This window comes from Lissotriton vulgaris, chromosome 1_1, assembly GCF_964263255.1.
Source record: "Lissotriton vulgaris chromosome 1_1, aLisVul1.2, whole genome shotgun sequence".
Taxonomy (NCBI): domain Eukaryota; kingdom Metazoa; phylum Chordata; class Amphibia; order Caudata; family Salamandridae; genus Lissotriton; species Lissotriton vulgaris.
The window spans coordinates 1,817,167,441-1,817,184,664 of record NC_141685.1 but is presented as its reverse complement, the minus strand read 5'-3'; the positions used below and the strand labels follow the sequence as shown (position 1 = coordinate 1,817,184,664).

The following is a 17,224-nucleotide window of genomic DNA, read 5'->3' as shown; positions in this document are numbered from 1 at the left end:
CCCCTGGATTGCCGACGCACAGTCACCCAGGCCCTCCTGGTCAGCCGCCTTGACTACCGCAACACACTTTTTGAAGGAATGAAGGAGCAACTTTTCTCCTGCCTACAGGTTTTACAAAATCAGGCGGCCAAGCTGGTCTGCAATAAAGGCAAGCGAGATTCAGCATCCGCTTGTCTCCGGAAACTTCACTGGCTACCGATGCGCCAGAGGGCCACTTTCAAAATACTCTGTCATGCACATAGAGCCCTCTATAAAACTGGCCCCACCATCCTGCGAGGGAAAATTGACTTCTACATCCCCAACAGGAACTTAAGATCGGTTCACTTAGCCCTTGCTAAACCTAAACGCATCCATAAGACAAGAACGGGTGGACGCGCCTTCTCATACCTGGCAGCCAAAAGGTGGAATGAGTTACCTGTAGATCTCAGACATACCATTACCTACCTTCAATTCCGGCAAAAATTAAAAACTCATCTCTTCCCAAAAAACTAAATCCCCCAGCATAGCCATCAGCAGTCTCCCTCATTTTCATAGCGCTGTGATATCCCATGGGATGAGTGTCGCGCTTTATAAATACCGGAAATAAAATACCGGAAATAAATAGAGGAGGGAAGGAAAAAGGAGGAGGAAGGGGATAAGTTGGTAATCATCCCCACTAATACCAAGGGGACATCAGCATTTATGATTGAAGCAATGATGTCGCTGCATGGATTTATTTCCACACTCCCAATAGTTTGCACCCATGTTTCGTGCACATCTCTCTTATATATCACCAGACAGATCATGATGCTAGGAACAGCATAGGCCTCTCTCTCTCAAGGGGTAAAGGGTTACTTTTCCAGGTTGAAAGGACAGATAAAACCTAAACACAGGCTGCAATGGAAGGCCAGATATGTGTTTAAAAGGGCTACTAAAGTGAGTGGTACAATAAGTGTTATAGGCACACTAGTATAATTTAAATTACAGCAGGCCTTGGGTACACGTTGTACCACTTTACTAGGGACGTATAAGTAAATTAAATGGACCAATCAGGTGTAGGCCAATTGTGCCATGTTTAATGAGCGAGCACAAGCACTTTAGCACCATTTAGCAGTGGTAAAGTCCACAGAGTCCTAAATACAACAAAAGGGAAGTTTAGCAGAAACAGGAAGGGAGAAGGCAAACAGTTTGGGGGAACACCCACCCCCCCAAGGCTGTCAGGTCTAACAGCAGTCTATCTTAAACACTATTTCTGGACAATGCAAAACCAGCAGGGGAAATGGTGGAGTAAAGCAAAAGCATGTATCTTGGGTCTAAGCAGTGTTAAATACCTTAGACTTATCCCACAGCAATACTTTCACTTCTGAACATAGACAGATAGTTATATTTTAAAATAGGCACACTTCCGATTCTGTCTGAAAGAATATGCAGAAAAATGTGTCACATTTTCGACAACTATCTTAAAAAAACAGCACCTTTTAAAACAGGCATACTTCCAAAACTAGCTAGACGCTCCATTCTCTAAAGCATTTGCATTAAGCCATAGTTCAAGAACAATCAGGTGGTTGGTCCATTATTTACCCAAAAATCACATGCAAAGCCAGAGGATCTCTGTCAATTTCTGCCAAATCTACTCTTCTGAATACAGGAATACCTACTTACACATAACCACATATTGGAGTTATACTAAGAGGGAGAAACCTCAAGCGAAGATCATATTTTGGCCAAGGATATATGTTGAGATTCTGGGTTTTATAACTAATCACTCACTTTCCAATTGACCTAACTTGGGGGTTCACATTAAAAGAATAACAATAGGTTTAGAGTGAACCTTGGAACCCTCCAGCTCTCAAGGTATTTAAATTAGGTCCACCTTCTAAGCAGTAGCAATGTCACAATTTATAACATTCAATCAATCAATCAATCAGCTTTGGTATAGCACAACTACTCACCCGTGAGAGTCTGTAGGTGCTGGGAGGGATGGGGGTGGCTCTGTTGAGTGCTGGGGTCATCCAAAGAGCAAGGTCTTGAAGTCCTTCCTGAACTTGGGCAGTGTGAGGGCTTGCCTGAGGTGGGGGGGGGGGGGTCGTTCCAGGCCTTGGATGCGAGGTAGGAGAAGGACTTTCCTCTCGTTCTGGTCCTGTAGATGTGTGGGACGGTGGCCAGAGAGAGGTTGGCTGATTGGAGGTGTTTTGGGTGCAAGAAAGGAGAGGCTGTTGTTCAGGTATGTTGGTCCGGTGTTGTGCAGGGCCTTGTATGCGTGAGTGAGAAGTTTGAAGGTGATTCTTCTTTTGACTGGGAGCCAGTGGAGATCACGGAGGTGTTGGATGATGTGGCTGCGATGCGGGATGTCGAGGATCAGTCTAGCGTTCTGGATGGCGTGGAGCTTACAACGGAGTTTCTTGTTGATTCCGCCTTTATCTAGTCTGCTACTGATTAGAGTGTGGATGGAGGTTTGTCTAAATTTGGATGGGATCCATTAGAACTTCTTTTGAAGCATGCATAAGGTGTTGAAGGAGGTCCAGGATATGGCGTTGGTCTGGTGGTTCATTGTGAGCGATGAGTCCAGTATGATGCCCAGGTTTTGTGTGTGGTCAGTTTGGGCAGGGGGCTACCAGGAGTCGTCCCATGCGGAGGGGTTGGAGCCCAGGATGAGGACTTCTGTTTCTCAGAGTTGAGTTTCAGGCAGCTGTTCTTCATCCAGGCTTTCATTCCTTCTTGGAAGTTGTGTTTGCTGACGTTAGGTTCATTGGTGAGGGACAGGATAAGCGGGGTGTCGTTGGCTTAAGTGATGAAGTTGAGCCCGTGGTTTTTGATGATGGTTGTGTGGGGGGCCATGTAGATGTTGAAGATGGTAAGGCTGAGGGAGGAGTCCTGGGGAACTCCACAGTTGGCCTCTGTTGTTTCCGAGAGGTAGGGCGGGAGTCTGATTCGCTGAATTCTGCTGGTGAGGAATGTGCATATTTAGTCAAGGGCCTGGTTGCGGATGCCGGTGTAGTGGAGTCTGGTGGCTGGGGTGCGATGTGAGACAGTGCCGAAGGCAGTCAAGCGATCCAGGAGGATGAGGGCTGTCATTTCGCCCCGGCCGAGGAGGGAGCAGATGTCGTCGCTGTTGTTGAATAGGGAAGTCTTGATGCTGTGGTTGCATCGGAATCCAGATTCGGAAATGTCCAGGACGTTGTTAGATCCGATGAAGTTTGCTAGCTGGGTGTTGATGGACTTTTCAATGACTTTGGCTGCGAATGGAAGCAGGGAGATGGGCCTGAAGTATTAAAGGTCCGTGGGGTTGACTTAGGGTTTCTTTAGGAGGTGGTTGACCTCAGTGTGTTTCCAATCATTGTATTATAACACTTTTCAAAGGTAGTGTTTCAGAAGAAGATATTGATTAGTCATAGTACACCTTTTAATTCAAAATACATGTTGCAAGAATCTGGGGGTAAAGACTATCCAATCATCCCTGTGGACAGCTACAATTAATCACTTAACCACATTGCCTGAAAATCACTGAAGAAGACAGGATAACTTCTGACAGAGTACTTACACTGGCTTTATTCTCTGTTCGTTATTCACCTTTTGTTATGAAGTATTCAACCACAACGAAAAATAAGCATTTAGTTAAGTGTATGGGTTCTGTGATATTTTGGAATACATTGACTAAAAAGGGATCACAACCTCATGTAAAACAAACATCTCATATGTTTTATATGGTTATTCTTAAGAAATGTGAAAAGCTGCTGTTCAGATCGTTTGCAGGGATAGATGGGGCAATGCAAATATTTTTTAAAATGTTTTACAGGGGGGTTTAATGCAACCTAACTTAGTTACTACTAGTAGGCCTCACAGTTCACGTTGGCAAATTAATGGTTGAAGACATCCCCACCAATAATTATGGCAGCGTAAGTAGAAAAAGGTATTATGGGACATAAGTGATTTGTCTGCTGCTTCTGTAGCAGGCAGACTACTCCCTGAGGTAATAATGCTATTCATTAATGCTAAGAAGGATACTGTGAAAGTATCTGGATGGAAGCTAAGGCTCAACATGCAGTGACTTTATGGACTGGGAGGGCCCTTAAGGAAGTAACGTTTTCAGAGATGTGAACAGATAGGCATCTCCATGTAAGTAATTTATTGGAAAATAATTCAATCAAGTTAATTGGTAGCCTAAAGAATGACTATGAACATGGTCACAAGAACATTGTATAAGTGATGCATGGCAAAGGAAAATAGTTACTTAAAAGAAAGGTGGGAGGTCCCCGAGTGTCCTCATTTGAAACTAGTTTGATGATGGAGAGGATTGATACTAAACCAATAGCAGGCATTTATTGGTAAATGATAATTGATAAACTGGCTATCTTATCATGCTAATAGAGAACTGTAAACTTGTGGTGAGCTTCTATAAGAGGCTAACTCAAGTGAGGCATTCATGTTTCTCAGTGAGGTGAAACAACAAGCTAACAGCTAGCCTGACATTGGTGGTACTGAACATGCAGCTCAAGAAATACTACACCAGAATGAAATGATATGTGATCAGCTGGGCGAGTAGTCCAATTTGCCTGCAATGTGAGATGGAGGGTGGAACAATCATAGACTCGTTGTTGGGAGTGGTATTAAATAAGTTGGGGACAAACTGAAAAAAATGTTTTGTATGTACTGGGTGGAGTCTGCCCTTGGAACCTATGTTGGCACTCCCGGAGAACTTCAGGGAAATTGAACTTCATATATATCAGAACCTATGGTTGTCCTTTTGGCCTATGGTTGCCTTGTGGGACCTAGCGAGAGCTTGGGGGTGGGCAGCACCATTCACAGTGTACAACAGGCAAAGAAGCATTATCAATGCATGAACACAGAGAAGGTAGTTTAGTAGAGGAGTGGATGTCGTCAAAAGTATGAGAAGAACTGGGGACCCTTGTGAGCCTGTTTAAAGATTGATCGAGAATAGTAATAAAAAAACTCTCAGGACATGGGATTTGTTGGTCTAGAAGGGGAACACAATAGCTGAGGTCTAGTATTTGGGGGTTGTGGAGAGGGAAAGGTTGGCTCATTAAAACATTGCTCCACTACCTTTACATGTGTGTAATTGTTTGTGATTAGATTTTGTTTTCTCTTTCTTATTTTTATTTTCTCAAGAACATTTTAATAAAGTAAGTTAAAAAGAAATGGGAAGAGAAACCATTGCCAACTATTTATTTTGCTATTGTCATTTTGGAGTGTACAGTGTTCATGAACTGAAAAGAAGCATGCATCGATGCAATAGATAGTTGAGTATCTTTCTTATTATATTCCCAGTCAAAAATGCAGCCTCATATATATAGGCATGTTCGCTTGACTTGACTTGGCTTTTTAACCCCTTGCGTGAGGCCGCGATTCTGCGCCTGTGCGGCGCTTTTAAAGAGTGGGCGGGTTCATGACGGCCCCCAGCCGTCATCAGCACACGCCCACCGTGCTGCATGACGGACGGGGCTGTCATCGGCATGCAAGGGGTTAAACAATAATGAAACTACTTCCTGCATCCTAATGTGGATTTCAGATTTTGAAACCAAGCATCAAGCCATGTAACTGCTGGGAAATGCAAACTTTTCTCCAGAAATCCATCCAGAAACCTTGCTATCAAGCATAATTTGCAGACTGATAGATGAGTTTGTTTAATGAAGCTACACTCATACTGGCTCATATTCCTACTGGCCTACACATGATGCTCATAAAACAGAAACTGAAGAAACGGATTCAAATGATAGTACCTGGATTTCTTATAAGAATCAAGGAAACATATGCAAAAGTATGCAGACTCTAACGAGAGGATAAAAAAGCAATGTACCTTCAGCTGACAGTGAAGAGAGCTGAAGAGCCGACGAACCAACAAACAAACTGGAAAATCATTGGACATTGCAGTGTAACCCAGTTAAATTGTAGGAGTTATAAGATATTGTGAAATGGAGTCTGAACTCAAGAAGCACATGTTAATCTCAGTGAAATAAAGAGGTGCCTGTGGACTGTGACTCTCTTGAGTCACTGTCCACAGGCATCTCCTTGTTCATATACCACTGCCATTGGCACAGGTTTATGGATGAGGCTGTGGGTCAAGTGAGTGTATGCCCAGATTAAGGACTATGTGAATGACTCTTGCTGAGAGGCAGTAGTATGGATACCACATTCAACACTTGATTATTCACTGCTATGGTGTAGTAAGTGTGAGAAGCAAAAGGGTTTTTGTCATAAACAAATTTCAGGCCACACTAACAGGGCTCGGGGAGATCATGTCAGCATAGCACTAGCTTTCCTGTCCAATGGAAAACAGAGTGCAGCTTCAAGTTGGGAAAAGGAAAGAAAGTGCAGATAGTGATGGAGGATGGGAGAAGACAAGCTATTTTAGTAGGAAAGTGGTGTGTTGAAAGGGTTTTGAGTGAATGGTAAGACATAAAGTTCTTTTTTAAATCTTTTTGGGAAGAGGATGGTAAATGCAAAGAGTGGTGAGGGTGTGTGGCAGGTCACGAGGAATTTTATTAATGTTGGAGGTTGTAAGGGAGTTTGTGGTTCTTGGGGTGGCAACGTAGGGTAGCAGTATGTCAGACATTCTTTTTTTGGTGGGAGAGTGGAGTGATGGCTAGGTGGAGATGGCGGTGGGTAGCAGAACATCATTAGTAACATGTCTATGAGTGGTGGTAGGTGAGGCAACATTGGCTTGCCTACCGCAAGACTCCTCTATCCCTACATCTCTGTTGAGTACAGGGGTACATGGTTTAGGTGGGACCTTCATAACATAAAATTGTATTTGGGAAATATTAAACAATGGGAATGTTTTTCATCTCAGACTTCTGAGTGACATCATAGACAACTCAAGCTTTTCTCTCGCTGTCCATTTGGTGTCACACAGAACATCTGCGTGAGCATCTCCCACTTAGTCACTGTAACCCATCTGCAATACTGTGTATCTAGTATGTGAAAGTTGGACATCCTTTTTATTTACAATTATTTTATAGTGGGAACCAAGACCCTCTAGTGGCCAGTACTCCTTACAGAAGCAAACATTCAAGAACAATATCCTGGTGCGATTTATCCTAGTTTGGTCCAAGCAAGAGTCCTTTGCTAAGACAGAAAGAAAGAGTGTTAAGTGTGGATATATTCAGTGATACTTTTAGCAGAAATGTTATTGCATTCTTGTCTTTATAAATTTGTACTCCAAGAGGTTTCTGGGATCAGCAGAAAGAATGATAATAAAAGATCAATACTCCGGGGTAGTGGTTCCCAATCATTTTAGAATCACAACCCGCTTTTTAGAATGACTAACATATGCGACCCACCTACCTTTATGTAACATGAGGAGGGGTGATTCTCGAATTTAACTAAACCATTGTGTGGTAGTACATTGTCATTTACAGAAAGCACATTTTCTATTGAAATGGTCATTAACTTTGCATGGACGTACAGTTTTCCTTTTTAAACTATACAACATGCAGCACTCAAACGATATTGTGTGGAATTTGAGTTTTTGTGAATATCATTTGTTTATCACCAATTAAAGTGTCTTTATTTGTCTTGATCCTAATAAAATCTCTGTTTCCAGCAGACTTTAGAATGACAAAAAAACATGTTCTTCATTTTTGTTTTCCTAACTGTTGAATGCAGTTAATTTACTGGTATTTACATTTAAAAAAAACACTCACTTTGCAGTCAGAAAAAAGTAAATAAAAATCCCATGTTAAAAGAATAAGCAACAGCTTGTCAGAAGACATGGCATGGCATTTGACCTCTGCTTTTGAAGCAGTGCAGATGTGACCAAATAAACACACAATTTAAGGGCTTTTTAATTTATTGCTCAGACTTTCCCAATCCACCAAAAATCGGCTGGTGAACCATAGTTAATAATACTGCACCAGAACAAATTGTCCTTGTGAATATGTTCTTCAAAGTATCTTTCACTGAGGCATTTTGTAATAGCAAGTAAGGATAAATACAGAAAACATTTTGGAAGACGTCATGATATTCATTTGAAAGTCCTCATGTGAACAGAATGTAAAAGGTTTTCCATAAACCTTTGTGAAGTTTCAGCAAAAAAAAAAACTTTTCAGACCAAAGAACATATTGCCTCCCTACTTCTTACTCTGAATGATCGATCCCAAGAACGTTGATTCAAAATATCAGATTCGGTGGGATTGTTCGGTGCACCTCTTTTATGTTCCAGATTACGATGGTTAGTTGTGGTTCTTTCCACCTAACTTTTTTCATGGCATAACATGTTCTAATGAATACGTTACAGTTGCTTCTACCTTATGCTACCTATAAATGTTTTTGTTTGAAGTTTAGTTGTGTTACTTTGTTGTGTTACGTTATGTTATTTTGTGTTATTTATTGTTATGTTATGAACATTTCCATTAATAGGTGACTGTATCACTTTGAGATGAATCCTGTCAACATATTGATGATTTACTATATGTTGAAAAGATGCAAGCCACAATATACAATCAGACAATATTGAAGCTGCTCTCTGTCCCTTGGTGGATTCAATCCTGTGCCTTGTTTTGGTTATTTAGAGCTCCCAGATCAAGATTCGGATTTATGGCAGTAAGAAGAAAGTAAGCATTTTGCAAAGTAACATCGTGGCCTCCAATGGCCTTCTGCACATCATTGATAAAGCCATTGACGATATTGAACCAACTCTTAAAGGCAGCAATGAGGTGAAGCATTTTAGCTATTTTGGCGGCATCTTTTTGATCAGATGTTTTATTTTTACTTAGATTGCTTTACTATTATCCTGGCTAATCAGTGTAATGCAACTTGTGAATATTAGACATGATGACTTCTATATGTATATGTTTCTACATATATATGTTTTGGCAAAAACACTATACTGGTTTAAGATATGGTTAAGTATAGTCACTGATCAGAGCTTTGTTGGCTCGGCATGTCAGGATCTGTAGGTAGAACACAGTTCAGCAATAGCTCCAAATAGCCAAAGAACAAAACAGCCTAAATGAAGAATTCATAAATTGAGAAGGCGATTAATAAGTCCCTTCTTCTGTTCTCCCTATTTGATGTTTAAGGAGACAATGGTATTGAACCAGAAACATAAAGAAGAGTTGCGTGAAATGTGTTCACTTAGGGCCTGATTTAGAGTTTGGCGTACCAGGCTATTCCATCTCAAACGTGATGGATAACCCATCGGCCATATTACAAGTCCATTATATCCTATGGCACTAATAATACGGCGGACAGGATATCCGTCACGTACGTGACAGAGTAACCGGTTAGCCAAACTCCTTATCACGCCCTAAGAGCTGAAATCTGAAAGATGACTGTCGAGTTAAATGTAACTGTCTAAGGCAAGTTGGTGTGTTTCATGAATTCTGATGAATTTGATGTTGTGCGACTTTATTGATATGGAGCTTCTTGTTACAAAACGTGGGAATACAACAATATGAATATATATGTAAGGGATCATTATCTCCAGTTAAGCTTCTCAACATCCCTGCGATTGAATCAAAACACAATAAAATGTCTACGTTTTCAGTGATAAATATATATATATATATATATATATATATATATATATATATATATACATATTATATATATATATATATAATATATATATATATATATAGAGAGAGAGAGAGAAAGAGAGAGAGAGAGAGAGAGAGAGAGAGCAATATATGTATAAACATCTCAACATTCCTCTCATTGATATTATAATTCTAACACAAAATAGGACATAAAATAGTGTTTCAATGGCATCAATGAACAATCACACTTATGTTCTTCATGAAACAACCTTACTTATGCCTCCTGGTGCAATAGTTGAGGAAGTCAAGCTCATTATAACCGAATGAGCCTAATGAGCCAAGATGCCTCAAGGTGTTAGCATGTTTTACATGTACATGAGACAATCAATGACTGTGCTCCTTAAAATATCTGATTTCCATAAACAGAGTGAGTTTCAACATATACTCCATCCCAGTCTTGCTTGATGGCATTGCTTATTTGCCGTCTCCATTGTCCCATGCAGCCAGCTCTCATAAAAGCTCCCTTAGCAGGGCTTGGGCAACATTCTTGGCACACTGGTCATATAATAGTACATCATTGAACCAACTTTTCATCTCAGGCTCTCTTTGCTGATGAGTGGTACGTCACTGTTTAATACCACTATGTAATGTCTGTACCACTTTATTACTGTTTCAATAATAGTTATCGCCCCCTTACATCTTGATAACCACATCTGCCATTCAGCACCAAAATGCAGCTGGATGCTAAAGAGTGTGTCCACATGTTGGCCTCTTATTGTTTCCTGTACGCCACTACCCAGTACCCTGCTACCCATCTCTTCACTACTTTCAGGTTCCACCATTACCATCACCTGCTATTATCATGAGATCACCAGGTACCATTGCAACTGAAATCTCTGTACTCATTTTGAATGCCTGTTGCACAAACTAATCCTGTTTCTACAATGTATAAATAAGTGCATTTCTTGCATAGTTAATAAAAAACATTTAATATGAAGCTCAAACGTGCTAACAATTCAAGCAACTTTTCATACGTCTTCTGTTAAGAAGGGGAAGAAATACATGACGTGAAAATCATCTGATCTTATGGGTAGGGCATGGCCTGTCAGTTTTTTGAGCTTTAGTTCCTTTTTTCTTGTTGTTCTCCAACCACATTGATAAAAACAATTGCATATGGAGCTCCAAAGTGCTAACAATTCGTGCAACATATCATATTATTATTATTATTATTAAATTAGTTTTGTAACACGTGCAGCTACCCAAAAAGGGTTTCCCGGCGGCTAGCACACAAATTGCTAGAAAAGAAGCAGTCAAGAACCATTTGCTACTAAAAGAGCCAAATTTTAAGATTTGTTCGAAAGCTGAGATAGGACGGGTCATTCTTCAAGGACACTGGGAGAGAATTCCAGATTTTGGGGCCAAGACAAGAAAAGGAACGGCCTCCCTTTCTTGCAAGTTTAAATCTGGGAATCACAAAGTCTCCGTGGGCTGTAGAGCTCAGGGGGCGAAAAGGAATGTATGGATGGATGAGCTCTTGCAGATACGCTGGTGCCACACCTTGTTTGATTTTAAAGATGTAACACAGGGTTTTAAATGTAATTCTTTGATCAATTCGAAGCCAGTGAAGATCACGTAAATACGGCGAGATGGAAGCCTGTCTAGGAACTTCACAAAGAAGGCGTACTGCAGAGTTCTGAACTACCTGTAGCTTTCTCAGTACCGTTTGGCAGCTACCAAGATAGAGAGCATTGCCGTAATCGAGGCAAGAGGTGATGAGTGCCTGGACTACCGTGCGTTGGGTTGAGGCAGGAAGCATCCAAATGATCTTACGAAGCCACCTCAAGGTCGTGAAACAGATGGCAGCAACACTCGCCACCTGCTGTCTCATAGAGAGACTATCATCAACAATGATGCCCAGATTACGGACATGGGTGACAGGTAGGGGAAAGGAACTCATTTCCTGAGGCCAATGGTGAGGGCCCCATAGGTCCTTGTGCTTGCCCAGGATAAGGACCTCAGTCTTATCCCTATTTGACTTCAAAAAGTTAAGGTGTATCCACTCTGTCACTTGCCGTAGGCCGCACTGAAGGGCAGATGTCGAAGCGTCTTTAGTGGTAGAAAGCAAAAATACAGTCTGCGTATCATCTGCATACGAATATAGAGAAAGACCCGCCTCTTCCACAATCTCTGCCAGAGGTCTGACATAGATGTTGAAGAGCAGAGGGCTTAAAATGGATCCCTGTGGGACTCCATGTGCTGATACGCAGATCTTAGATGATACCTTAGCAGAAAAGACTTGAAAAGTGGGACCATCAAGGAATGAAGCAAACCAGGATAGGGAAGTGCCGTCCAGCCCAAGAGACCTAAGGGTGTTAAGCAAGATGTTATGTGACACAGTGTTGAATGCGGCACTCAAATCTAATAGAATGAGTGCCGCAGTTTCCCCTTGATCTAAATGCTGACGCAGTTTCTTAGTAACCCCAAGTAGAGCGGTTTCAGTTGAAAAGTTGGCTCTGTACCCGGATTGTGAATAATGAAGAAAGCCAACTTTGTCTATGTGTTGTGTCAGTTGAGTATTGATATGTTTCTCCAAAATTTTGGAGAAAGCCAGAAGCAGAGATATAGGTCTAAAGTTAGATAGTACAGAAGGATCTGCTCCGGCCTTTTTCAACAAAGGGATGACCATGACTCGCTTCCAGTCGGGGGTACCAAGGCCTCCCACATAGAGGCATTAAGAAGATCGATAAGGATGCCTTTAGATGTGGCAGAGAGCTGACAAAGGATGTTAATAGGCAAAGGATCAAGAGGAGACCCAGTTGTAATACTGTTTAAACGATTTTGGAAAGACGCCTCTTCAAATGGGTGCCAGGAAGAAATCTTGGCTATCTGGTCACAATTACTGTGATATGTAGGGTCAAATGCAGAAGCCATACTACACAAGGAAGGGGTAGGAGCAGAGAGTGACTTGTAAATAAGTTCAACCTTCTGAATAAAGAAGTCAGCAATGTTGTTACATTGATTTTCAGCAAAGACAGGAGGAGGAGGGATGGTATCAGAGCCAGCTAACTTCTTCACTGCCGAAAATAGAGCCCAAGGACGATTAGATGCCTTAGTTATTGTATTAGCAACGTAAAAAATGTCAAATGTCTGGTTAAAAAAAGAGCATAAATACGTAGTACGTAAGGTATGAATCATATGATCTTCCAGGTAAGGTATTGTCTGTCAGTGTCTGGGGCTAATGTTTCTTTTTTCTTATCATTCTCCATTAATATACTCTTAAAGTGCCTGTTCATTGTGCAAATAGTCATCATTTTATTTTTAAGGTGGGTTTTGGACCCTTTCTGATCTTTGTGATCAGAATAATGCCGGAATCCACATCACTATTTATATCTGGGATGTCAAGCAATATTTTATTTTGATTATAATCCATCAAATCATGCATAAAAATACAAAACGCAAGTCAGTATTATTAACTCACATTAAAAGAAAAACACCATTGCACTCTCATAATTTTCATAAAAAGATCAACTAAATGCAAAATCGCCAATAGCCTGCTGGTGGGACATTGATGGTTGTACTGCTCAAAAAGAGATGAAAAGGTAATGTCTGTACCAGAATATTCACTTCTACTCAGGGTGTAGTTGTGAGTGCCACTGTCAGGTATTTGCTCCATACACTCCACGCCAGCATAAGGAAGTGGGAACAGTAAAATATAGGGCTTGAAATATAATCTACCAGGTGACTGTAGGGAACTGTTTGGGACCCAAATTGTAGCCACCAAAACCAGAGGTTACTGCTGCCAGATGCCATGACTGTACTCTACACACAAGGAGATGGCTGAGTGAAAACTGCTTAAAGTTAAACTCTTCCAAAACTGAGGTTCTACTATTCAGAAGGAATTCTTCCTTTTGGCCTCTGAGCTGGTGGTCTCAGAAGCTTGGTACCCTCCCTGGTCCTGTCACTAATGTGAAAAACCTTAGAATCCTTTGTGGTAGAATATTTTCTTTTGAGGGCCAGATCAATCGCATTACCTCTGCCTCTTTCTTTACCCTGAAATTGCTTAGGAAGGTTCTTCCCTTCATTTCATCAGATTTGCAGAAAACTGTGGTGTCTGCTCTTATATCAAAAACTAAATTACTCTAACACCCTTTTCGATGAACATCCAGTTAATATGTCTTAATAAGCTACAGAGTCTACAGAATGCTGCAGCCTTCCTACTGCTGGGTATTCCCAAACACAATCTGTTTTGCAATCGTTAGCTCAACTTCACTGGCTTTCTATTAGGAGGCGCATTGACATCAAGGCTTTATGTATCACCTTCAAGTCTCTGCATAACAGAGGCCCTGAATATCTTCAACAAAAATTTCTACGCTACATTCCAGCTAGGCCTCTCCGATCTGCATCAGTAGATAACCTAGGTATTCCTAGTTTTAAAAAGTCTTTGTGGGGAGTTAAAAGTTGTGTGGTCTGTTCTGCTAGACTGTGGAATTGCCCTCAGCATTAAAAGAAACACTGATCTGCTGGCCTTCAGAAAGGCACTAAAACATGGCTCTTTAATAATTAATCTGTAGCTGCTGTCCGCATTGAGAGGGCTTTACTTCTTCCTTCTGGCTTAGCGCCTAGACACCTCTGGGTAGTAGAGCGCTTTATAAATCCTCATTTCATTTCATTCATATAACAGCTGCTCAAGCTGATACTCTGCCTTGAAGCACAAAGTTAGTTTTTTTACTCACAACTCTCAAAGACGATACCCCCAGCCGTGGCCCATCCAGGTAAGAACAGTGGGGTCGTGTGGGGGGTATTTCGACGGACGATGATGTGGGAAAATTAATTATATATTTAATTTTCCATCGACCGTCGAAATACCCCCACATGGCCCCACCGCTCTTACCTGGAAAGGCCGCTGCTGGAAACCCCTTCCTCGTCCAGGGTGGGGTAATCATGTTATTAGATATAAGTAATGCAACACTGCAACTTATTTTCACATTTTTTAATTTTGCACCTTGTGCCACCAGTGACCTGGTGTCAGTTTGTATGGCAAAAAGTAGATCTTTGTCTCTGGTCCATGAGTGACACTGAGTGTGTAAATGTATCATTGTTTGATGCTGTCGCCTTTAGAATAGCATCATATACACATAGGGGTTATTTATATTGCAATTGTTTTAGCCTGCTGTCCCTGCTTGAGAGTTCACAATGTTTCGGTGTGTTAGTTCTTGCTGCCCATGTATGAGTGTGACCCAGCTCGCCTTGTGAGTGTGACTCAGCAGCCCAGGTGAGGGTGGCTCAGCTGCTTCTATGAGTTGTGTCCCAGCTGTCCCTGTGAGGGTGGCACAACTGTTCCATCAGTGTTATCCACTACCGCTGTGACTGTGAACCAAGTAGCCAAAGAGAGAGTGTATACTTCAAGACGCTATAAATAGAATTCCAAGACTACAGTTTTAATACGTTTACTTCCCTCTGTTGGAATTCAATTATACCCCACGTTACTCTCCTCCTGTCCTTGGTACCTTTTCATTCTGTACAAGTGGCACTGGTTTTAGGATATCAAGAAAAGTATCATGGTAGTCCCTTAACTTCACTTTCTAGAAGGTGACCTTTTTCCTTTTTCACAGATTCTCATTTCTGCATTAACTTTAATGAAACTGACCTTAAAAGATAATGTAGTCTTCAATTTTGGTATTCTTTGTGTCAGTTAAAGGTCATCAGGCGTATCCTCACTCCTCCCGCTATAACATTTCCATTTTGTTTTTTCCTTATTGTAGCCCTAAAAATTTGAAGTGGAAATTACATGCATGTGCGGCCACATCCTGGGCCCATACGCGATCTTTTCCGATCCACACCTATATTCTTGAACACGAGAGAACAATATCACTCATGTTTTTCGTTTGTTTCCTTGTTGTGCCAGAAAATATCCCAGCAGTCCTTTATCCTAATATAAATACTACTGGTGACTATGGGCCATATTTATGACACCAGTTGCATCACGCTTGCACCACGCAATGTGGTATATGTGCGACGCAACAAAAAAATGAGATGAGGTGCCTGAGTTGGCGCTAAGCAGCCAAAACGTTGCCTGTACAGGGGAAACGGAAGGAATGCGCTGTAGTCTTTCAAATATGGCGCATTCCCGCCCTTTCCGCATCACGCAGTGCAGCACAAGAAGATGACTTGCTGGAGTGCACTGTGTGACACATCTCATAAATATGCCCTTATATTTACATATTCTATTAGAACGTTACTACACTCATCAGTTAACAACCTGCAGCCTAGAAGCAAAAACAAAATACCAGATGATGGAAAGTCGAACACATTCACACAGAGATACCCCAGAAACTGGAAGCAGTCAATGGAGTTTGAAAGCAGCAGGAGAAGGCTTGGGGGATCTCAGGTCATTAACGAAAGCTTTCAAGGACCAGGAAGCCTGGCCCGCGTGGCATCTCACCGGATTAAGTGATGGGCAAGCAACCAAAAGGGGCTAGGCTTCTTGAATAATGTGGGTTTGCAAGGTATATGATATTTGGAAGTTAATAAGAAGCAATGTCAAACATTTTACAGAGACGTTTTAAGGCATGGACAAAGTGGGCTCTGGCATGACAGAGCCAGTACTGCTCTGAAAAGAGTCTTGCCCTGATGCCCTTGAATAATTCTTTGACAGATTGTTTTAAATATCGTTTTCCTTTATTTTAATGTGGGTGACCAGTGGGAGTCTGTTATATACATGTTGCAGAGAAATGTGTTTATATTTCATGCAACATACATAAAATAAGATTATTTTAGATCAAAACAGGAGCTCGCATATGAGAAATGAGAGGGGGTCACAGAGATTATTTGTAATAATATTAGTGTGCTGCTGTTGTGTTACAATTGTGAACACGCACACTATCCCAGAATATTAGTCGTAAGCACATTCGGAATTTGGACCAGAGCGCCTGTGCACTTTCATTGACTTGGCCAAAGAGGTCAAGAAAGATCTAAAATTGGATCATAAATTCAAACTGTTCCGAACGGGGTTCCCGAAATGCATTCGGCCCAGGGCCCCAACAATCCATCAGAGGGCTCAGATAATGTAAGGAGAATTCTCTCTCAAACAAGTTACCAAGTGCAAAAATATATTTGCTTTGAAATCTAGATTGCAGTTTGTCATGCTCAAAGATAGATTCACTGCCACATTTTGCACTAACTGGAGTCCTGTATACTGTGAGCTTTGAATTACTGCAGGCGAGAATTCACTGCTGTGCCCAGAAATACAGCATTGAAATAACTTTGTATGTCGTACTTTGTCTATGTTCATAACATGACCTAAACCTATTTAGTGCACATCTTTTGAACCTTGAATGGGTATTATGATCAACATGTCCAGCAAAATGAAAGCACATGCTGTGTAGTTTGTTTGGTTTAACCTGCATGAACTGTTACTGATTATACTGTCACAGATCTGAGTACTCTGACCTGAGATTAATTGCCTTCGGACCTGATGACCACCCTTTCCAATCTCTACCCATCCACCTGTGTCCTTGTGTCATGCAAACTTCGGTGCATTTATCAAAGGCTGATATCCTCCATGGTTTCCATCCTTGTTCTCCCCAGGCTCTTGCTCATCTGAGAGAATCAAAAGAGTGACAGAGAGAGAGAGAGCGATCTAGACTGACGCGGAGAGGGAGAGGGGGAGGGAGTTGGAGAGGGAAAGAGAGACTGTTGTAAGTGGGGGTCCTTATCACTTACCGCCTCCACCAAATGCTGGAGGCAGG

At 41.5% G+C, this 17,224-nt stretch overlaps 1 protein-coding gene across 1 annotated transcript in view; it reads left to right on the top strand.

Moving 5' to 3' along the window:
- The window catches only part of STAB2 (stabilin 2), an 880,852-nt gene that overhangs the window by 195,943 nt on the left and 667,685 nt on the right, over positions 1 to 17,224 (top strand). Inside the window, exon 13 of the mRNA XM_086919174.1 lies at positions 8,508 to 8,651. Coding sequence (XP_086775300.1) covers positions 8,508 to 8,651 — 144 coding nt within the window. The remainder of the gene's footprint in view (positions 1 to 8,507; positions 8,652 to 17,224) is intronic.